The 17,672-nt window shown below is 37.9% G+C and overlaps 1 protein-coding gene across 1 annotated transcript in view; it reads left to right on the top strand.

Annotated features, from left to right (window-relative positions):
- Sytalpha (Synaptotagmin alpha) overlaps positions 1 to 17,461 on the top strand; it is a 61,230-nt gene extending 43,769 nt beyond the window's left edge. The window contains exons 2-7 of the mRNA XM_073966359.1: positions 9,217 to 9,870; positions 9,932 to 10,045; positions 10,111 to 10,231; positions 15,638 to 15,828; positions 15,895 to 16,198; positions 16,285 to 17,461. Coding sequence (XP_073822460.1) covers positions 9,286 to 9,870; positions 9,932 to 10,045; positions 10,111 to 10,231; positions 15,638 to 15,828; positions 15,895 to 16,198; positions 16,285 to 16,436 — 1,467 coding nt within the window. The 5' untranslated portion in view covers positions 9,217 to 9,285 and the 3' untranslated portion in view covers positions 16,437 to 17,461. The remainder of the gene's footprint in view (positions 1 to 9,216; positions 9,871 to 9,931; positions 10,046 to 10,110; positions 10,232 to 15,637; positions 15,829 to 15,894; positions 16,199 to 16,284) is intronic.
- The last annotated feature ends 211 nt before the right edge of the window (positions 17,462 to 17,672 follow it).

Genomic DNA, 17,672 nt, shown 5'->3' with positions numbered 1-17,672 from the left:
CTAAAAAGCCTGACATTCGCTAATAGGTTAAAATCAGTTGGTGCGCAACAATATTATAATCGCGTATAAAGCATTCCATTTATGTATTTGGATTTGTCATTTATTTTTATTTTATTTTAGTTTATTTTTTTTTTTTGGTTTTAGTGAATGGATTAGATCGCGGAAGGGCTGATTAGATCCGTTGCGTAAGAAACTGAAAAAATTGAATAACACGTGTAGGTTTTACACTCAAAAAATAGGTTTTGGAGAAAATTCACACATCAAATTCTGGCCTTTAGACTCCAATTACTAGGATGCTGTAAGGAGCACACTCAAGAGATATGCATTAAACGACGTAAAATCACGAGTTCTATAATTCTATTTTGAGTTTTAAATATTATATTTTTCGCGTCCGGATTATTAAAAAAATCAAAAAGCCCTGAAATTCCTGTTTCAAAATGTCAGCATAAATTTCAGGTGGATGCAGTGCATATATCGGAAAATCATACACCAGTATTCCGTGATTCTTTCCTTGGGCATAGGTCTATAAAGGTAGGGTTAAGCCAGAAATCGGAAGGCAATATAAAAAACTTGTTGGCTTCAACCCATTTTTACTCATTTTTCTATATTGATGCCAACACAGATTCCACGTAAATCTTTTGCATCTTTATATGTATGTAATCACTAATCTGTCTCATTAAATAACTACTTATCCTCTTTCTAAGTTATTTGAAATATAAAAAATTCTTTCAAAGTTAAATTCTCAGACAGAATTATTGTGAATTGCTGGTGTAATTTGCAACATGTAACGAGTTTTTAACAACATCATAAATTTTCAAGTGCAATTTATTTTAATCGTTAAGGATACATTGTTTATCCTTTTCAAATTGTCTTTCTTTGTTCATAGAAAACTTTTGGATTTCCTTTTAATCGCATCATAATTCTGTCATCTGCAGTAATTTCTCAGCATAGAAACGAAATTGACTTTCTTTCTTTTTGCGCACAAAATGGTTTCCCATCATTGGCAGAACAAAAGAAACAAGGGAAAAAAATCAACATTGTTTTACTACGAATCAAAGCAAGAGGAAACAAACAAGAATGAAAAATTGTTACAATTAAAACAGCTAAGAGATTGAAAAATAGATGTGCCAGGATTTGACTAGCCGACCGACAGTCAATATCCATCAGCAGCAGAAACAGCAAAAGCATTCATCTAAAATTAAATTTTGATTTTAACAGAATTGCTGCTACAGTTGAGTAGCGATAGTTGGTGGTAGATGAAAATCAATGAATGACTGCTTGGTCGGTCGCTTGGCTGGTTGAATGTGTTATCTATGCTCCAATGCATGTTTGTGTGTTGTTCTGCATTTTTATTGCTTTTTGCTAGGCCTTTTTCAATATGGCCAACGTTATGTGATGGAATTTTCTGTTGTAGAATTGAATTGTGTGCCAGATATCAGGCCACAGATTAAAGTGGTTTGCTTTCAACAGGATTGTAAATAACACTCAAAATATATTAAATTTGGAGAAAGGATGAAAGGATTTTATGTTAAAAAATGATTTAAAATCAATTCATTAGTGAAGCAAACTTTATTGACAACATTTATGTATTAGATTTTGGGTTGAAAATCAATTTTGTAAAAAAGTTACGATTTTGGGCAGCAATTGTTATGTTTTTTTTTCTTAGAAAACATTTACACACAGCAACAATATCAACATTGTTATATTATCGTTCCCACCAACATAGCCGAGAGGACATTTCTATTATAGCCGAGACCGAACGGCATACCTTAAAGGTATAATTTATGGCATAACCATAACGCCATAAGCCCATATCAATCAGCTGATTGAACCAAACCTATGGAAATAATAACGTAGCCATAAGGACCAAATGGTTTTGGTACTTTGATTTCAAAGACAAAAGTTTGAAGCAGCGTCTCCTTTTTCATTTGATTTCCAGCGATCGCAAACATTTTTGCCAGAATTCTACTATCTGTGAGAAATTATGCATTTAGTGGAATGATATGGAAACATTGAAAATGTAACGATTTTCATTCATGTCAAAAATTATTAGTTTTTTAAATTCCAATAATTTATAGACATATCCTTGTTTTGTTTACATGACACTAACATTACAAACAAAAATAAATTTCTATGTGGTTGTTGCTGAGATGTATTTGTAGTAGTATTTACTTTACCTTGTTTGTTCTACCATGACCATCCACCATAAAATATTCTTAACTAAATTGGAATAATGAATAGGTGCAAACATTTTTCGACCTCGGATATCCCAATGCTTAAATTACACTGTGAACCGAAATTTTGGGGGGTGGAAAATTCCTTTTGGGGATGAAAGCTCTTGGCGAGTATATACAGAACCCAGAAGAACAGATCCGCCGTGAGTCGAACTTTTGAGATATGGCGTGATGAATATTTTGCTGGAGACCCTATAAGCCCTCAGATATTAGCGTTATATCTTAGTCCGCTGGGTGCCACCGTTCTGAAATATTATGCACGCCCGCCTTGCACGGAGAAGGTCGGGGGTTCGATTCCCCGGCCAAGCAACATCAAACATTTTTCAACGGTGGCAAAATACCTCTCAGTAATGTTGGCGACATTTCCTGAGTATTTCAGCCTTGAAAAACTTCTCCATAAGTGGTGTCTTAAGACACGTCGTTCGGACTCGGCGATAAACAGTAGGTCCCATATCATTGAGCTAAATATGAATCGGGGTGCACTCATTGATATGAGAGAAGTCTCCCTTGTCCCTTATGGGATGTTGTGGAACAAGGTTTACCTTAGTCCGCTGATGTTTTAGCTTATTTTTGAGATCACATTTCTTCAGCCAAATCAAATGAGGATTATTTTCGTGGAGCACTTTGACCTTCTATCTCGCTTCCTTCAATGTCCTTTTCGTCCTTTATTTTAAGAGCCGCCATAAAAGTACCACAAGATGAAGTTTTTCAGCTTCGAAATGTTCTGCAAAAATGTCGCTCAGAAAATTTTAGGTACGGCTCTCATTGACAACAAATCGATTTTGTCTCGTTTTCATAGTCATTTTTTACATTAACCCCTGTTTGCTCAGAAAAAAACTGTGTTCTGTGTTTTTGTATGTTCTGTAACGAATACACAAAAAAACAGATATAGTCTTTTTCTGAACAAAAACAGGGTACATGCACAAAACGACCACGAAAACGCGACAAAATCGATTTGCTGTCAATGAAAGCCGTACCTAAAATTTTCTGGCCGACATTTTTGCAGAACATTTCGAAGCTGAAAAACGTCATCTCGTGGTACTTTTATAGCGGCTCTTATAATAAAGGACGAAAAGGACATTGAAGGAAGCGAGATAGAAGGTCAAAATGCTCCACGAAAATAATCCTCATTTAATTTGGCTGAAGAAATGTGATCTCAAAAATAAGCTAAAACAACAGCGGACAAAAATATAACGCTAATATCTGAGGGCTTATAGGTACGGCTCTCATTGACAACAAATCGATTTTGTCTCGTTTTCATAGTCATTTTTTACATTAACCCCTGTTTGCTCAGAAAAAAACTGTGTTCTGTGTTTTTGTATGTTCTGTAACGAATACACAAAAAAACAGATATAGTCTTTTTCTGAACAAAAACAGGGTACATGCACAAAACGACCACGAAAACGCGACAAAATCGATTTGCTGTCAATGAAAGCCGTACCTAAAATTTTCTGGCCGACATTTTTGCAGAACATTTCGAAGCTGAAAAACGTCATCTCGTGGTACTTTTATAGCGGCTCTTATAATAAAGGACGAAAAGGACATTGAAGGAAGCGAGATAGAAGGTCAAAATGCTCCACGAAAATAATCCTCATTTAATTTGGCTGAAGAAATGTGATCTCAAAAATAAGCTAAAACAACAGCGGACAAAAATATAACGCTAATATCTGAGGGCTTATAGCGTCTCCAGCAAGATATTCATCACGCCATATCTCAAAAGTTCGACTCACGGCGGACCTTCTGGGTTCTGTATATACTCACCAAGAGCTTTCATTTATATTATATAATATAATCTTATTATTTATTTAATATAATCTTAAAAATGTATTAAATCAGGCGGTACCTTATTATGGGGCTATATCATAATCTGGACTTATCCTGAAATTTTCTGAAGGAAAATTTGTGTAACTGCAGGGAACCTCAAATGTTAAACTTCCAGTAGTTCCGGCAAACAATATAGCTAAGACTCTCAAAATACCGAAAATCGGAAGGTACCGTTATATGGGGGCTATAACAAACCATGGGCCTATGTTGACGATTTATAGTGAAGACGTTTCGTGACAACAGAGAAACTCAAATATCACATTACAGATAGTTCGGTTAAAAATTGTAGTTAAAATTCTCGAAATACCGAAAATCGGGAGGTACTTTTATAGTGGGGCTATATCACAACATGGACCTATGTTGACGATTTTTGGTGCAGTTTTGTTAAAATTGTGGCTAAAATATTTAAAATAGCAAAAATCGGGAGGTACAGTTATAAGGGGGCTATACCAAAACGTAACCCATTTTCGAACTTGATCTGCCTATGTCAAAAAATACACTCTGGTGCAAAAATATAGCGTTCTAGCTCAATTATTGTGGAGGCTAGAGTGATTGCAGCGGACAGACATGGCTATATCGACTGAGAATTTTATCCTGATCAAGATTATATACTTTATAGGGTTGCACGTTATAACTTAAATGTGTTACAAAGGGAAAAACAAATTTAATATACCCTCTATACTATGGTAGAAGGTATAAAATATGGTGACGAAGGAGTGGGCGCATAAACCCTTTAATGTTGAATAAACGGGGAACTTATTAGGAACAGATGTACTTGGAACGTATAAAGCTGATAATGCAGTCTTTATTATCGTTGCAAGGGTAAAGACCAAATCCGACATACTCCCAAAATTAGATCCAGTTCCAAAATAAACTATGTCGGGCATTCCTTTATATACCTCCTCCGCAACAGTTTAAGATTCTGGCATAGTTGGAATGGTGAAGTCTCATTTATATAATTTTCGTTTTTGGTCCATTTTATCCCTCAAATATTTAAAAGGGGATAGAAGAGAGCGACGTAGTATTATCAGTAACCTGATTGATGTCTCACTTTCCTTTTTTCTAAGGTTTTGCGAATAACTTAATCGTTGCGCACAATTCACATAATCAGGCTACAGGGACGTAGCCAGAAATGCATCTCGGTATCATTTCGAGGGGTAGGTGCCAATGTACAAAATATTAACTTTGAGGCTACAATGTTGCACTTGGACTCATCGACCAATCTTCAACTATCAAAAACAGCTCTCTGACTTTGACTTGACGAAGCTCACTTGCTGGAAAGTTTGGTATAACATCGGGTATCCGACCAGCACATATATAAATAGCGCTTGCAACTGACGATGTCCCAAAAATTAATTTCTGTTGCCCGAACAAAAGATGTTGGGCAGTTCTCTGAAGTGGTGATTAGTGAATTTTAGGCCAATTATCTTTACCAAGATTGATTAAAAAGCGGCTATCAGACGTGACGAATTTGGGGGGTGGACTGATGAAGACGATTATAGGGAGATGGTTCAACCCAAGATAAACGACAGGTTGCAAAGGGACGTAATTTATTTGCACTCTTTAGTAATAGCTGTAGGGGCGTTCTCATTGATCTTGCAAAACGAAGAGCTATTAATCTGCTCAATCAGCGCTAAACCCTTCTTGTCATTACCTATGGCCGGTCGGTTTTGACTTTCTAAGAGCGGGCTTATAATCTATAGTGCAGAAATTTGTTGGCGGGATATTTGGTCGGCAGTTCCACACATGGAGGTTCAGGTTCAAGCGCGACAGGTGTGGATTGAAGTGACCAATGCACCTTTGCTACCGATGAATGAAAGGAGATCGAGCTGCACCCTTCTCGATTGATATCGGATTTGTCTATCTTTAGAATTTGAATTGGGATATTTATCATTTCAAAACTTGTGCCAAGTAGCAAAACCTTCTACTTGTGCCAAGTAGCAAAACCTTCTACTTGTGCCAAGTAGCAAAACCTTCTACTTCCTGGACCAAATTGACTGCCAAACCTGAGTTTCACACTGTTTGACATCTCAATGGAGAATGCTACTGTAGTCTATAGCAGATCTCATGAGAGATATCCTACTCGCTGGAATCTAGGGCGTTGTCGGTTTGGGGATAATTTCTCTGAATATCTTCATATTCTTTGCGGCTCACGAGAGTATCGACTTTATTATAATGCACGAATGGGTGATCTACCGTGACCAGGGTCGGAATGTGGTAAAAATTGAAGGGGACCTGTGTTTGCCTGGATGTGATTTGAAGGAGCGAGGAATTGACGATGTAAACCCAGTAAAATCTTCGATGAAAAATCATGAGTTGAATCATGGGTGCAAGTGATCTGGCATGTCATCTTTTTGTCATTTTCACTCATGAATTTTATATGAGCGTGATCCCCAAAAGATGACGTTCTTTTTTGGATCCTAAGCATGCCATTTTAACCAATGCATTGACATGTCATTTTCACCAATGCTTTGGAATGTCATTTTAACCAATGCATTGACACGTCATTTTCACCCATTTTTTGACATGTCATTTTAACCAATGCTTTGACATGTCAGTTACACCAACCCCTTGGCATGATATTTTCATGTCTTGTTTGGAAAATGGAAATGCTCTATTGAAATATGGACAAACAAAACCCTTTATTAATTCAAACGAATTCGCGAAATAACTACAATTAATTGATCAGCAAAAAGTTTACATCCAAAATTGCAATGAAATACCACCGCTGTAACGCAAAAGATTACTTCCTCCGTTCTCCGCAACTGATATTCTTTCATCTTACAAAAGGTTTTTTCTATTATCTTCCCATCACCAGTTCAGATTTCGACATGGACTCCAACTGCAGTCCTTTAAGTATTTTTATTTCGTAGATTACTTTTATTTTATAATTTTGTTATTTTATAACATTTTGGAAATTTGTTTAGTGACGAAAATATGTAGGGATCTACAACCCGGCTTGCTGTAGGGTTCTCTAAGAACAAAATGTAACGAACGGGGAGGAGAGACTTTTTCTGGAAAATACCATTTATGCTTTATTAATTTATTTTTAATTGTTTCTTTCCAAAAGTCAGATTTTTGCGCGGTGTCATCGATCATTGCTCTGTAGAAATTGAGATGGACGCACCATCTCTAGCGTCGTAGGTGAACTAAAATAACTCTGGTTTGTCGTGGCAGCTGACGCTGTGAAAGATGGGGTATATTCTCTGAGGACCGCATTTACACGATAGTTGTTTATGGCATCCGCGACTGCATCCATTTGAATGCTATTTAAACCTGCTTGTAACGTTGCACCTCTCTTTCACGAAGATCTCTACTGACATGCCTAGGTGGGAGGTCCTATCCACCATAAGGCGATTGGGATGGCTCTCATTAACACCCGAGCAAGTACTGCAAGGACTTGACAACTTTGTTCCTACATCTCAGCTTGTCACAGATAGATGTGGCATGGACTTTGGGGCAGTTTGTGTTTGGAATGCTGCTACCATCGACTATGACATTCAACTATGTTCTCACCTCTGCTGTCCATGTGGTGGATAAAGTGGTCGTAAATTTAGTGCCGCATATTTGCATATTCCTAGCGTGGAAAAAGTTGCTAAAAGTAGTCAAATTTCAATTCAGCCCTTCACAAATGACATTAGGGAAGCTACCCGACACTAAGATCCTACAATCATCCGCATACGTTACGATCTCAATTCCGTCTGGAAGGGGCGGAATACAGGAACTCGCTGTTTCACTCTACTTGGGGACCCTTCTTTTTAACTCTACGGGGTTTGGACTTCTTGGACAATTTGAGTGTGGAGGATGCGGATGTGATAAACTGAGTACATCAAAGTTACTTCTGGGTTTTCCTCCGTCCCGGCAAGAACAAAAAGAATCCGGAGCAGGCATTTCGGGATATGCTGCTACCAACACAGAACAACAATACAAATACACACATGTTTACACTGAGGTGGCAGCATCTGGCCGGAATACGGCTGTTGTGTTGTTCCTGGGCAATCCGGTATCGAAGAACCCTCAGCGGGATTGGACAATTTTTGCTAGAGAAGTGTTGTGACCTCGCACTACGATCTCAAATTTCGGTTAAATATTTTAGCTAAAACTCTCAAAATTCCGAAAATCGGAAGGTACCGCTATACCAAAACATGGATATGTGTTGACAAGTTTAAGTGAAGAAGTTATGTGACCACTGGGAATCTCAAACCTCAAACTACAGATAGTTCGGTCAAAAATATAGCTAAAATTACCATAAATACCGAAAATCGGCAGGTACCGTTATATGGGGGCAATATCAAACCACGAATATTTTTTTTGGTGGAGAATTGTGACCTGTAGGAACCTTTATTGTCCGATTACAGGTAGTTCTGTCAAAATATATAACTAAAATCTTTAGAATACCGAATATCGGGGGTACCGTATAATAATCCTATGTTGACAATTGTGGAGAAATACTGTAAGTTCTAGAAACCTCATGTGCCTGAGATATCACCCCACTTTGGGGCTTGGAATTCTTGTTCTTGAATTCCACGGGTTGCTCTGGTTGAGTCCTCGACTAATATGCGTGGAGATGGCGTGCTGCGCTGCTGTCGTGCTGTACTGCTTACGGAACCCATGCTGGTGATCGCAACTGGATAGCTATTTTTGATGCTGGAGATTACTAAAGCCTCAGGGGTCTTTGCTAGGGGCGACAAAAGCGAAATCGGTCTTTACGATTCACCTTTGATGGCATCCTTGCCTGGCTTCGGTAGCGTGAGAGCTTTATTGAGATACTCGCCTCCCGGCACATCCGGATTGTTTAGTATTACCATGAATATTCCATGATGGCCCAATGCTTTGTATGATTAAGCCTTCCTGGTGACAGTCGCAACATCATCCATCTGTCTTCAGTGTTACGTCATCAATTCTTTCCAGGGTTCGAGAGTGACAAATTTAAATTTAATGTTTCATATTCAACGAAGCCAGCCAGCCATCCAGAGTGGCCCCAGAACTGGTATATTGTTATTCAAGACACGAACAATAATTAAAGCACATCACTGTACTTTTAAACAAGAATCCACTTAATGTACAGTACAATTTGTTTATTAGCAAATATTGCCCTAGCCAATCTTCAAACCATTTGTCTAATAACATCCACAATTCATTCTTATACCACTTTCAGGTTTCCAACCACGCACAACACAACGCTTAATTTCAAACCGAAACAGACAACAACCACCCAAAAACCGATATGGATATTGTAATACGCGAAGAAGACATTTCATTGGCGCAAGTAGGCGTTTATGCCTCCTTATCCTTTTTAGTGGTTTCGGTCATAGGTTTTGGCCTATATGCCACTTGTTCGCGACGTTATCGTTTAAATTGGTATGAAAAAACCCTGCTAGAGTCTGCCGATGCCAAGGACGGCGATGAACAATGTCGTGATTCCTTGGTGGCCGCAGCTTCCGGTTACAATGTCGACAATATTAGTGAATGTTCACGTTCGCTAGCCGGGGGCGTTGGTGGCGGTGGAAAAGGCAATATAACACCATCGTCAATAAACACCGATGATACATCATTTTGGATACCACCCCCCTCAAAGACGACAATACAACAACAGGTTTCAACATCAGCAGATGAATCACCACCCTCAACACCCACCTCACCAACGGGTAGCATGAAATCGAATACATTTTCCATAACATCGTGTACATCGGTACCCATTGCTCGCAACGATAAACATGTTGTGCTTGCCATGGGTCCCAGTCGTCCCAAGGTTTCTTCCATGAATGCCAAATTGGATCACACAAAAATTGACATGTCATTGTATAGGACGGTAAGTAGGCAGAACATTGAACTTAATCGAGAAAAATAATAAAAAATTTATTTCTTTTTAGAAATCTTTGCAAAAAGATGGTTCTACATCGGCAAATGATGAACAAAAAGGCAGCATCCATGTCAGTATTATCTATGATCCCCATGCGGGAATTTTGTCGGTGCGCTTAATTGAGGTGAGTATAGATGTGATTATATAATTTGTGGGTATATCTTAAAATGGATTTTTCTTTTGCAACAGGCCCAAGATTTGCAATCACGTCATCACAGTGGTACCGCTGATCCTTATGCCAAAATACGTTTGCTACCCGAGAAGAAGAATTTCTGGCAGACCAGGATACACAAGAAGACACTATGTCCAGGTAAAAGCACATGTCGAGTAAAACACGTACTGAGGTCACCAGCAAACTTTGCATAACATTAGCAACGCATATTTAACGACTATAAAAGGTCGAGGACGTAAGAAATCTGTTCTATATCAGCCATCAGATTACGGTAGAACATGACAAGAATTTAGTTTTGTTTTACTCTAGTAAGATTCGATTAGGTAAATATTTTGGTCCAATATAGGTCCATGGTTCGGTATAGCTCCCATATAGTGGTGCCTCCCGATTTTCGGTACAATATTTTACGAAACTATGTGTAATTTGACATTGAATGGTTCCTTGAGGCCACAAAAATTCTTTACAAAAATTGTCAGTATAGATCCGAGTTTTGCTATTTTGCGAATTGTTGCTACATTTTTTAGACGAACATCAGTTCTCCGCCAAAAATTGTCAATATGGGGTCGAGTTCGGATCTCCCTGATTTATGGGGATTGAAGAGTTTAGTGACATTAGTTGACCGAACTATATGCAATTTGACATATGAAGTTCCACACCAAACACAGGACATGTTTTGTAATAGCCCCATATAACGGTACCTCCCGAGTTTCGATGTTTTAAGGAATTTAGCTTCACGTTATGACCGAACTACCTGTAATTTTACATTACCGGTGGTCACAAAACTTCGTTGCCAAAATTGTCAACATGGGTCCATTTCGGTATTTTGATGGTTTTAGCTAAACTTTTTAACCGGACTACCTGAAATTTGCAACATTAGGTTTCTTACTTACTTACTTAGTTGGCCCATTACAGAACATTTGTTCCATAGACCGAACTAAGAAAAGATGTCCATTCCTCTCTGTTTTTCGCTTGACTTTTCATTTCTTCATCCACTTCTATGCTCCATCGAAGCTTAGGCCTGCCGATTCTGCGTGCACCGCCATCATCGCTCATTCTTATGATATGGCCTAGCCAACGCAATCGTTGCATCTCGATACGTTTAACTACATTCATGTCTTTGTATAGCTTATATAGCTCGTGGTTCATACGATGTCGATATTCACCGTCAACGCAAATCGGTCCGTAGATCTTTCGAAGAATTTTCCTCTCAAACACCCCAAGCACTGCCTTATCTGCTTGCGCAAGTACCCATGCTTCGGAGCCATACATTAGCACGGGTAGTAACAGCGTTTTGTACAGTGTTATTTTTGTTTGACGAGATGTGGCTTTGTTTTTAAATTGCTTACTTAGACCATAGTAGCATCTGTTGGCCAATACAATTATTCTTCTTATTTCACAACTGATGTTGTTTGTTGTGTTTATGGCAGTGCCGAGGTAGACGAAGTCTTTAGCTACCTCAAAATTGTAGGTACCAACTTCCACAGTTGGTGCGAGCTCTATGGACGCTTTGCGAGTCGACACCATCAATTTGGACTTTTCGCCGTTTACCGCCAGACCCACTTTCGCAGATTCTGCTTCGACCATCCTAAAGGTATCAGTTACTTCTCTTACTGATCGTCCTATGATGTCTATGTCATCAGCATAAGCAAGTAACATGTGACTATTGGTGTAGATTGTGCCATTTCTTTTGACATTTGCATCTCGTATTACCTTTTCCAGCAAAATGTTGAATAGGTCACACGAAAGGCTGTCTCCTTGTCTCAAACCTCTTTTAGTACAAAATTCTTCGGAGAGGTTCTTTCCAATTTTAACTGAGGACCTAGTATCTGTAGAAGTCATCATACAAAGCCGGATGAGCTTTGGGGGGATACCAAATTCAGACATTGCATGGAATACCTTTGATCGGAGGGGGCTGCTTTATAATCGATCGATCTGCATCTCTTGGGTCTTCTCTAGGATTTGCCGCAGGGTAAATATCTGGTGAATGGTGGACTTGCCAGGTCTAAAGCCACATTGGTATGGTCCAATTATTTCGTTGAACATTGGCTTCAGTCGTTCGGACAATATCCCTGACACTATCTCGTGCTAACTATCTGGTGCTAACTAGCTGATGCATACACCTGATCAGCGCGTCGCCTCCGGTTTTAAACAGCTCGGCCGGTAAGCCATCGGCCCCTGCTGCTTTATTATTCTTCAGCCGGTTGATTGCTGTTTTTACCTCATCTTGGCCGGGCGGTATACATTCTATACCATCTTCTGGGATTGGATCTGTGGTATCATCGTCTTCGCTACTATTGGATACCAGCAGATTGGAGAAATGTTCCTTCCATATCCTGAGCACGCTATCTGTATCTGTTACCAGATTACCTTGTTGGTCTCTACAGGAGGATGTGTCTGTACCAAAGCCATCTGTTTGATGTTTCACTCTTTGGTAGAATTTTCGGACTTTATTCTGGCTCCTGTACATCTCGATTTTTTTACACTCCCGCTTTTCCATTTCTCTCTTTTTCTTGCGGAAAAGACGTTTCTCTTCTCTCCTTTTCTCCCGATATCTCTCTCGTGCGATACGCGTTGCTATTGATTGTAAAGTAGCTCTATATGCCGCATTTTTCTCTTCGGCAGCAGCACGACACTCCCGGTCATACCATGAATTCTTTTGTGGAGGTCTCTGGAATCCTAGTATGGATTTTGCGGTTATTTGCATGGAGTGGGCAATATTTTGCCATTGTGTTATTATGTTATCGGGACAAGGAGTGCTCGCGTTAAGCAATTGGGCTAGTTGAGTGGAATATGCTGTGGCTATCTGTTGTGTTTGCAGCCTATCGATGTCCAACTTCCGTGCTGTGTCGGTTCGTGCTTTATTTGCAACGTTTAGACGGGTACGTACCTTTGCTGCAACAAGGTAGTGGTCCGAATCAATGTTTGCGCCTCGGAACGATCGTACATCCCACACGCAGGATGAATGTCTTCCATCTATCACAACATGATCAATTTGATTACTTGTTCTTTGATCTGGAGACAGCCAAGTGCCCTTATGAATATCGAGATGATTAAATCTGGTACTGCTAACTACCATGTTTTTTGCAGCTGCAAAGTCTATCAGCCTCATACCATTGCCAGATGTTTCGCTGTGGAGACTGAATTTCCCGACTGTTGGGCCAAAGATATTCTCCTTTCCAATTTTGGCATTAAAATCGCCTAGAATGATTTTAATGTCATGGGCAGGGCAACGGTCATATGTTCCTTCTAAGCACTCGTAAAATATATCTTTGATCTGATCGTCCTTTTCTTCAGTGGGAGCATGAGCGCAAATAAAGCTGATGTTGAAGAATTTAACCTTTATTCGAATTGCAGCAAGTCTTTCATTCACTGGGTTGAAGCTGGATACCAGATGTTTTAGTCTCCGACTAACTACGAATCCGCAACCAAACTCATGCTTTACGTCATGGCAGCTATAATACAGTGCGTCACCTTTAGGTGTTTTTGTGACGTCTTTCTCAATCCATCGTATTTCCTGTATGGCAGTAATATCGGCCTTGTACTTTTCAAGTACGTCTGCCAATGCGAAGACTGCACCTTCTCTATAAAGAGTGCGAACATTCCAGGTGCAGATTCGCAGGTCATAGTCCATAACACGTTTGCGGGGTTCGTCAACTTTAGAGGGGTTTGTTTTTCTTTTCTTTCGTTTTTTCATAGTAGGCTGTTTTTTCTAGGGGAGGGTTACTAGCCAGACGCCCAAACCCAAGTTTTTAACGTTCTTATGGGTGAACGCGCAGCCCATATTAGCTCACTACCTTTAACGGGTGTTAAACGCAGTTCCCCAGGTGACACCACGGGGAGGTCAGTGTCCACTGGAGATGAAAGAGGGACCAAGATAAATCCTGGGCTTTGCCAGGTTTCTAGAGGTCACAATATTTCTCCACCAAAAATTGTCAATATAGGTGTGTGTGTGTGTGTTTTAATATAGCAATATAGCTGAACGGAACCTTCCGATTTTGGGTATTTTGAGGGTTTTAGGTTTTGACATTTGAGTTTCTTCAGTGGTCGCAAAACCCTTTCACTAAAAATTGTCAACATAGGTCCATGTTTTGGTACAGCCCCCATATAACGTACCTCCCGTTTTTCGGTATTTTAAGGATTACAAATTTTAACATGGACCGTCAGACCAATAAACTTAGATTTTTTAAAGAATATTTTTCATGGACCATCATACCAATAAACGTGGATTTTTAAGAATATTTGTCAACGACCATCAGACCAATAAACGTGGATTTTTCAAAGAATATTTTTCATGGACCATCAGACCGATAAAGGTGAATTTCACTGTGCAACATTTTTAAGGTGATCTTGTGCAAACAATTCGAACTGAAGATTTTTTTAAGTACAGACCCAAACGACAAGAAACCCTAGTTGGGCTTTGTTGTGTCAGATCCAGCTCGGATTTTATGGTCCCATCTAAACATGGTTAAATATTGAGTTTTTAAAGAAATTCGGGGCTATATCTCTGAAACCAATGTGAATCTTCTTCTGACCTCTGAAGCAAATTTGTAGATAAGAACAAGAATAAAATATTTGGAGAAATAATGAACTCAAAAACTACATTTATTGCCTCAAATTTCAAAATATATGCAAAAATTCCACAATTTTTATACATTTCGCACCGTATCTCCAAAACCGTTAATTTTATCTGAATATTTTCTTTCGGAAAAATATTCCCTGGAATATAATACACAACTCTTCAGAACATACCATTGTTGTAAAATGCCTCTGTGCCGTTGTTGTCAGCACATTTTTCAACAACGATTTAATAAAAATGTCAATAATGTAGTGAAATTCGAAATGCGGTGATAAACTGTTGGTGTGAACTTTGTTTGAAATACGTGTTGTAAAAGTATGATGAAAAATACCGCTGAAACAACATGAAGTAAGCATTTTAGAGTTTCTGAATGTTCTAAAGAATTGTTGAGAACTTTATGTAGAAGATTTTTGCAGATGGTTACTTTGTTCAACTCCCAATAGTTTAGCCGATTCTGCCCAGATTTTCAGCAATTATGTAAAATTGTCTATATTTTATAGATTTTGATGTCCTAGGTGGAGTTTTTCTTATGTGGTCTGTTCAAAAGATAAGTTCTACTAGTTTAGGGCTACAATATTGCCGAAGACAGCAAGGCCAAATTCCTATTCGTTTCTGAGATAAAGGCCTGATTAATGCAAAAAAGTGTAGATTTAGCCCGGTTTAGATGAGGCCATAAAATCCGAACTGGATCTGACAGGACAAAACCCTACTAGGGTTTTTGTAGTCTAAATATGTACTTTAAAAATATGCATACTAAAAGTGGTTTGCATTTTCAGTGTTGCATAGTGTTTTTCAAAGAATATTTTTCATGGATCAGACCAATAAAGGTGGTTTTATGGTGGAGTCTATAAACAGTTCGACCGATTTTTTTCTTTATTCTTGTTATCTTTTTTTTTAGTCGTATTTTTAAGGGCCAAAAATTAATTTATTTTCCGAAATAATTCCTTTTTTTCAAATTCGTTTTGCAGTTTTCGATGAAGATTTCGTTTTCGAAGAAAGTCCACAAATGATTGCAAAGCGTACCATAGAAATACTCATCTATGATTTTGATGCTTATTCACGACACGTTTGTATTGGTGGGGCACAAATACCACTGGCCAATTTGGATTTAACCAAAAAGGAGAAATTCTGGACTCCGCTGGGAGCATGTGCAGAACAAGTAAGACTATCTCTCTATAACATTTGAGTAATACTCTGAGTTGGAATTCATTTTTTTTTCTTCCAGGATATGAAAGTTGATCTGGGTGATGTTATGATTAGCTTGGCATATTTACCCTCAGCTGAGCGTCTGACGGTGGTTATTATAAAAGCTCGAAATTTACGTATTGTTGATGATTCGCGTAATTCATCGGATCCCTATATAAAAGTGGTGCTCATGATACCGGGTAAAAAGAATAAGAAACGTAAAACTGGAGTTTTGCGCAACACAACAAATCCCGTCTATAATGAAGCGTTGACTTTCGATGTTGGCAAGGAAGCTTTAAAGAATGCCACAATTGAATTGACTGTGGTACATGATGGGTTATTGGGTAAGTTGAAGATTAATAAGAAGTCATCCCTTAAAGTTAGGGAATAAAATTTTAATTTATTTGTATCTTTTTTAATTTCTTTTAAGGTTCCAATGAGATTTTGGGTCGAGCCCTATTGGGCAGTGGTCCTGATGTACGTCCAGATGAAAAAATTTTCTTCGAAGAAATGTTCCGTTCGAAAAATGCCACAGCGCAATGGGTGCCATTACAGGATGTTAATACAGCACGTTCCAATTAAATGTTAAAACGTGTGGAGAGTTGTAGCTGATGCAGAAGAAGAAAAAGCCATAATCCACAGCAATTGGTTGGTGTCTTTGCTAGTGACTCGAAGTAAAGACAAAATCCAAATTAATCGCAAACAGTTTGATGGGCACAGGTTGTTACGGCCCAATAAATGTTACTAACAGCAACTGTAGATGGTAACAGTGAAATGTTAACAATCTTTGTATCTTAAAGAACGATTTTGAAAACATACACCTATGTTAAAAATATGCGAGGTTTTTGCAGGGATATTCTAGTGAAAAGCAAAAAAATATTTGAAAATGTCAACTAAATGCGAAATTAGGAAAAACTGAATTTTCCAATTTAACCAAACCCCCTATTTCTATATTTGTGGTCACTGACCTTAAGCAATATTAAAAAACCAATTAATAAATGTGCTTTAAATAAAATCTATATAAATTGAAGTATGCTCCAATATTGTGTTTGAAAAAATGTTTCCAAAGAAAAAGGCAATTACCAACAAACAATATAAATGTTTTATATTTATTATATGGTAGAAAAAAATCGAATAACCAAATAAATATAAACTTCAACTCGGAATCTATTAATGGCTTATCTAAATGTCCATATGTACCTCACGTTTACATACACAAGTGTCAACGTCAACATTATGATGTAGAATCAAAAACTTCCTTTGAAACTTTAGAGAAAAAGAAGGGACAAAACAAAAATTAAATGAAACAATTTCAGTATTTTTTGTCGATGTTATAGTAAAATTTATAATAATTTTTTTTAAAGGAATATTTAAATATTAGGAATGATTTTTAATTATATTTTTCAAAAAAAGTAATGAAACAAATATTTGCCAGTCCTTAAGTATTTACATTCATACATACACATACACACATAATTAGAAACATTTATCCTAAAACTCCATACATTTAAAATATATATTTTAAACAAATAACAATAATAATATTATTATATATTCTTAAATGTGTAAACGGAAATTTGTTTAAATAAAATTATATTGAAAATAAATTCGTGGTTGCGTGGTTTTTATGTGGCCTAGTATTCGAAGTGAGTGGTAAGTAAATTTGTTGTGCACGAATTTAATCGTAACAATAAAAATCTTTAGATTGTCTTTAGGTTAGGTGGAGATATTTTTTTGACACGAATACCTCCAATGCCTAAATTATGTCAGAATGGCTTCAGCTTGGTTTCCACAGGGCTAAAATATGCCTTAAAAAAC

The sequence above is a fragment of the Musca autumnalis genome, unplaced genomic scaffold (assembly GCF_047663935.1).
Source record: "Musca autumnalis isolate F117 unplaced genomic scaffold, ASM4766393v1 scaffold_2, whole genome shotgun sequence".
NCBI lineage: Eukaryota > Metazoa > Arthropoda > Insecta > Diptera > Muscidae > Musca > Musca autumnalis.
Note: the sequence above shows the minus strand (reverse complement) of the source record. Positions and strands in the feature narration are given on the sequence as shown.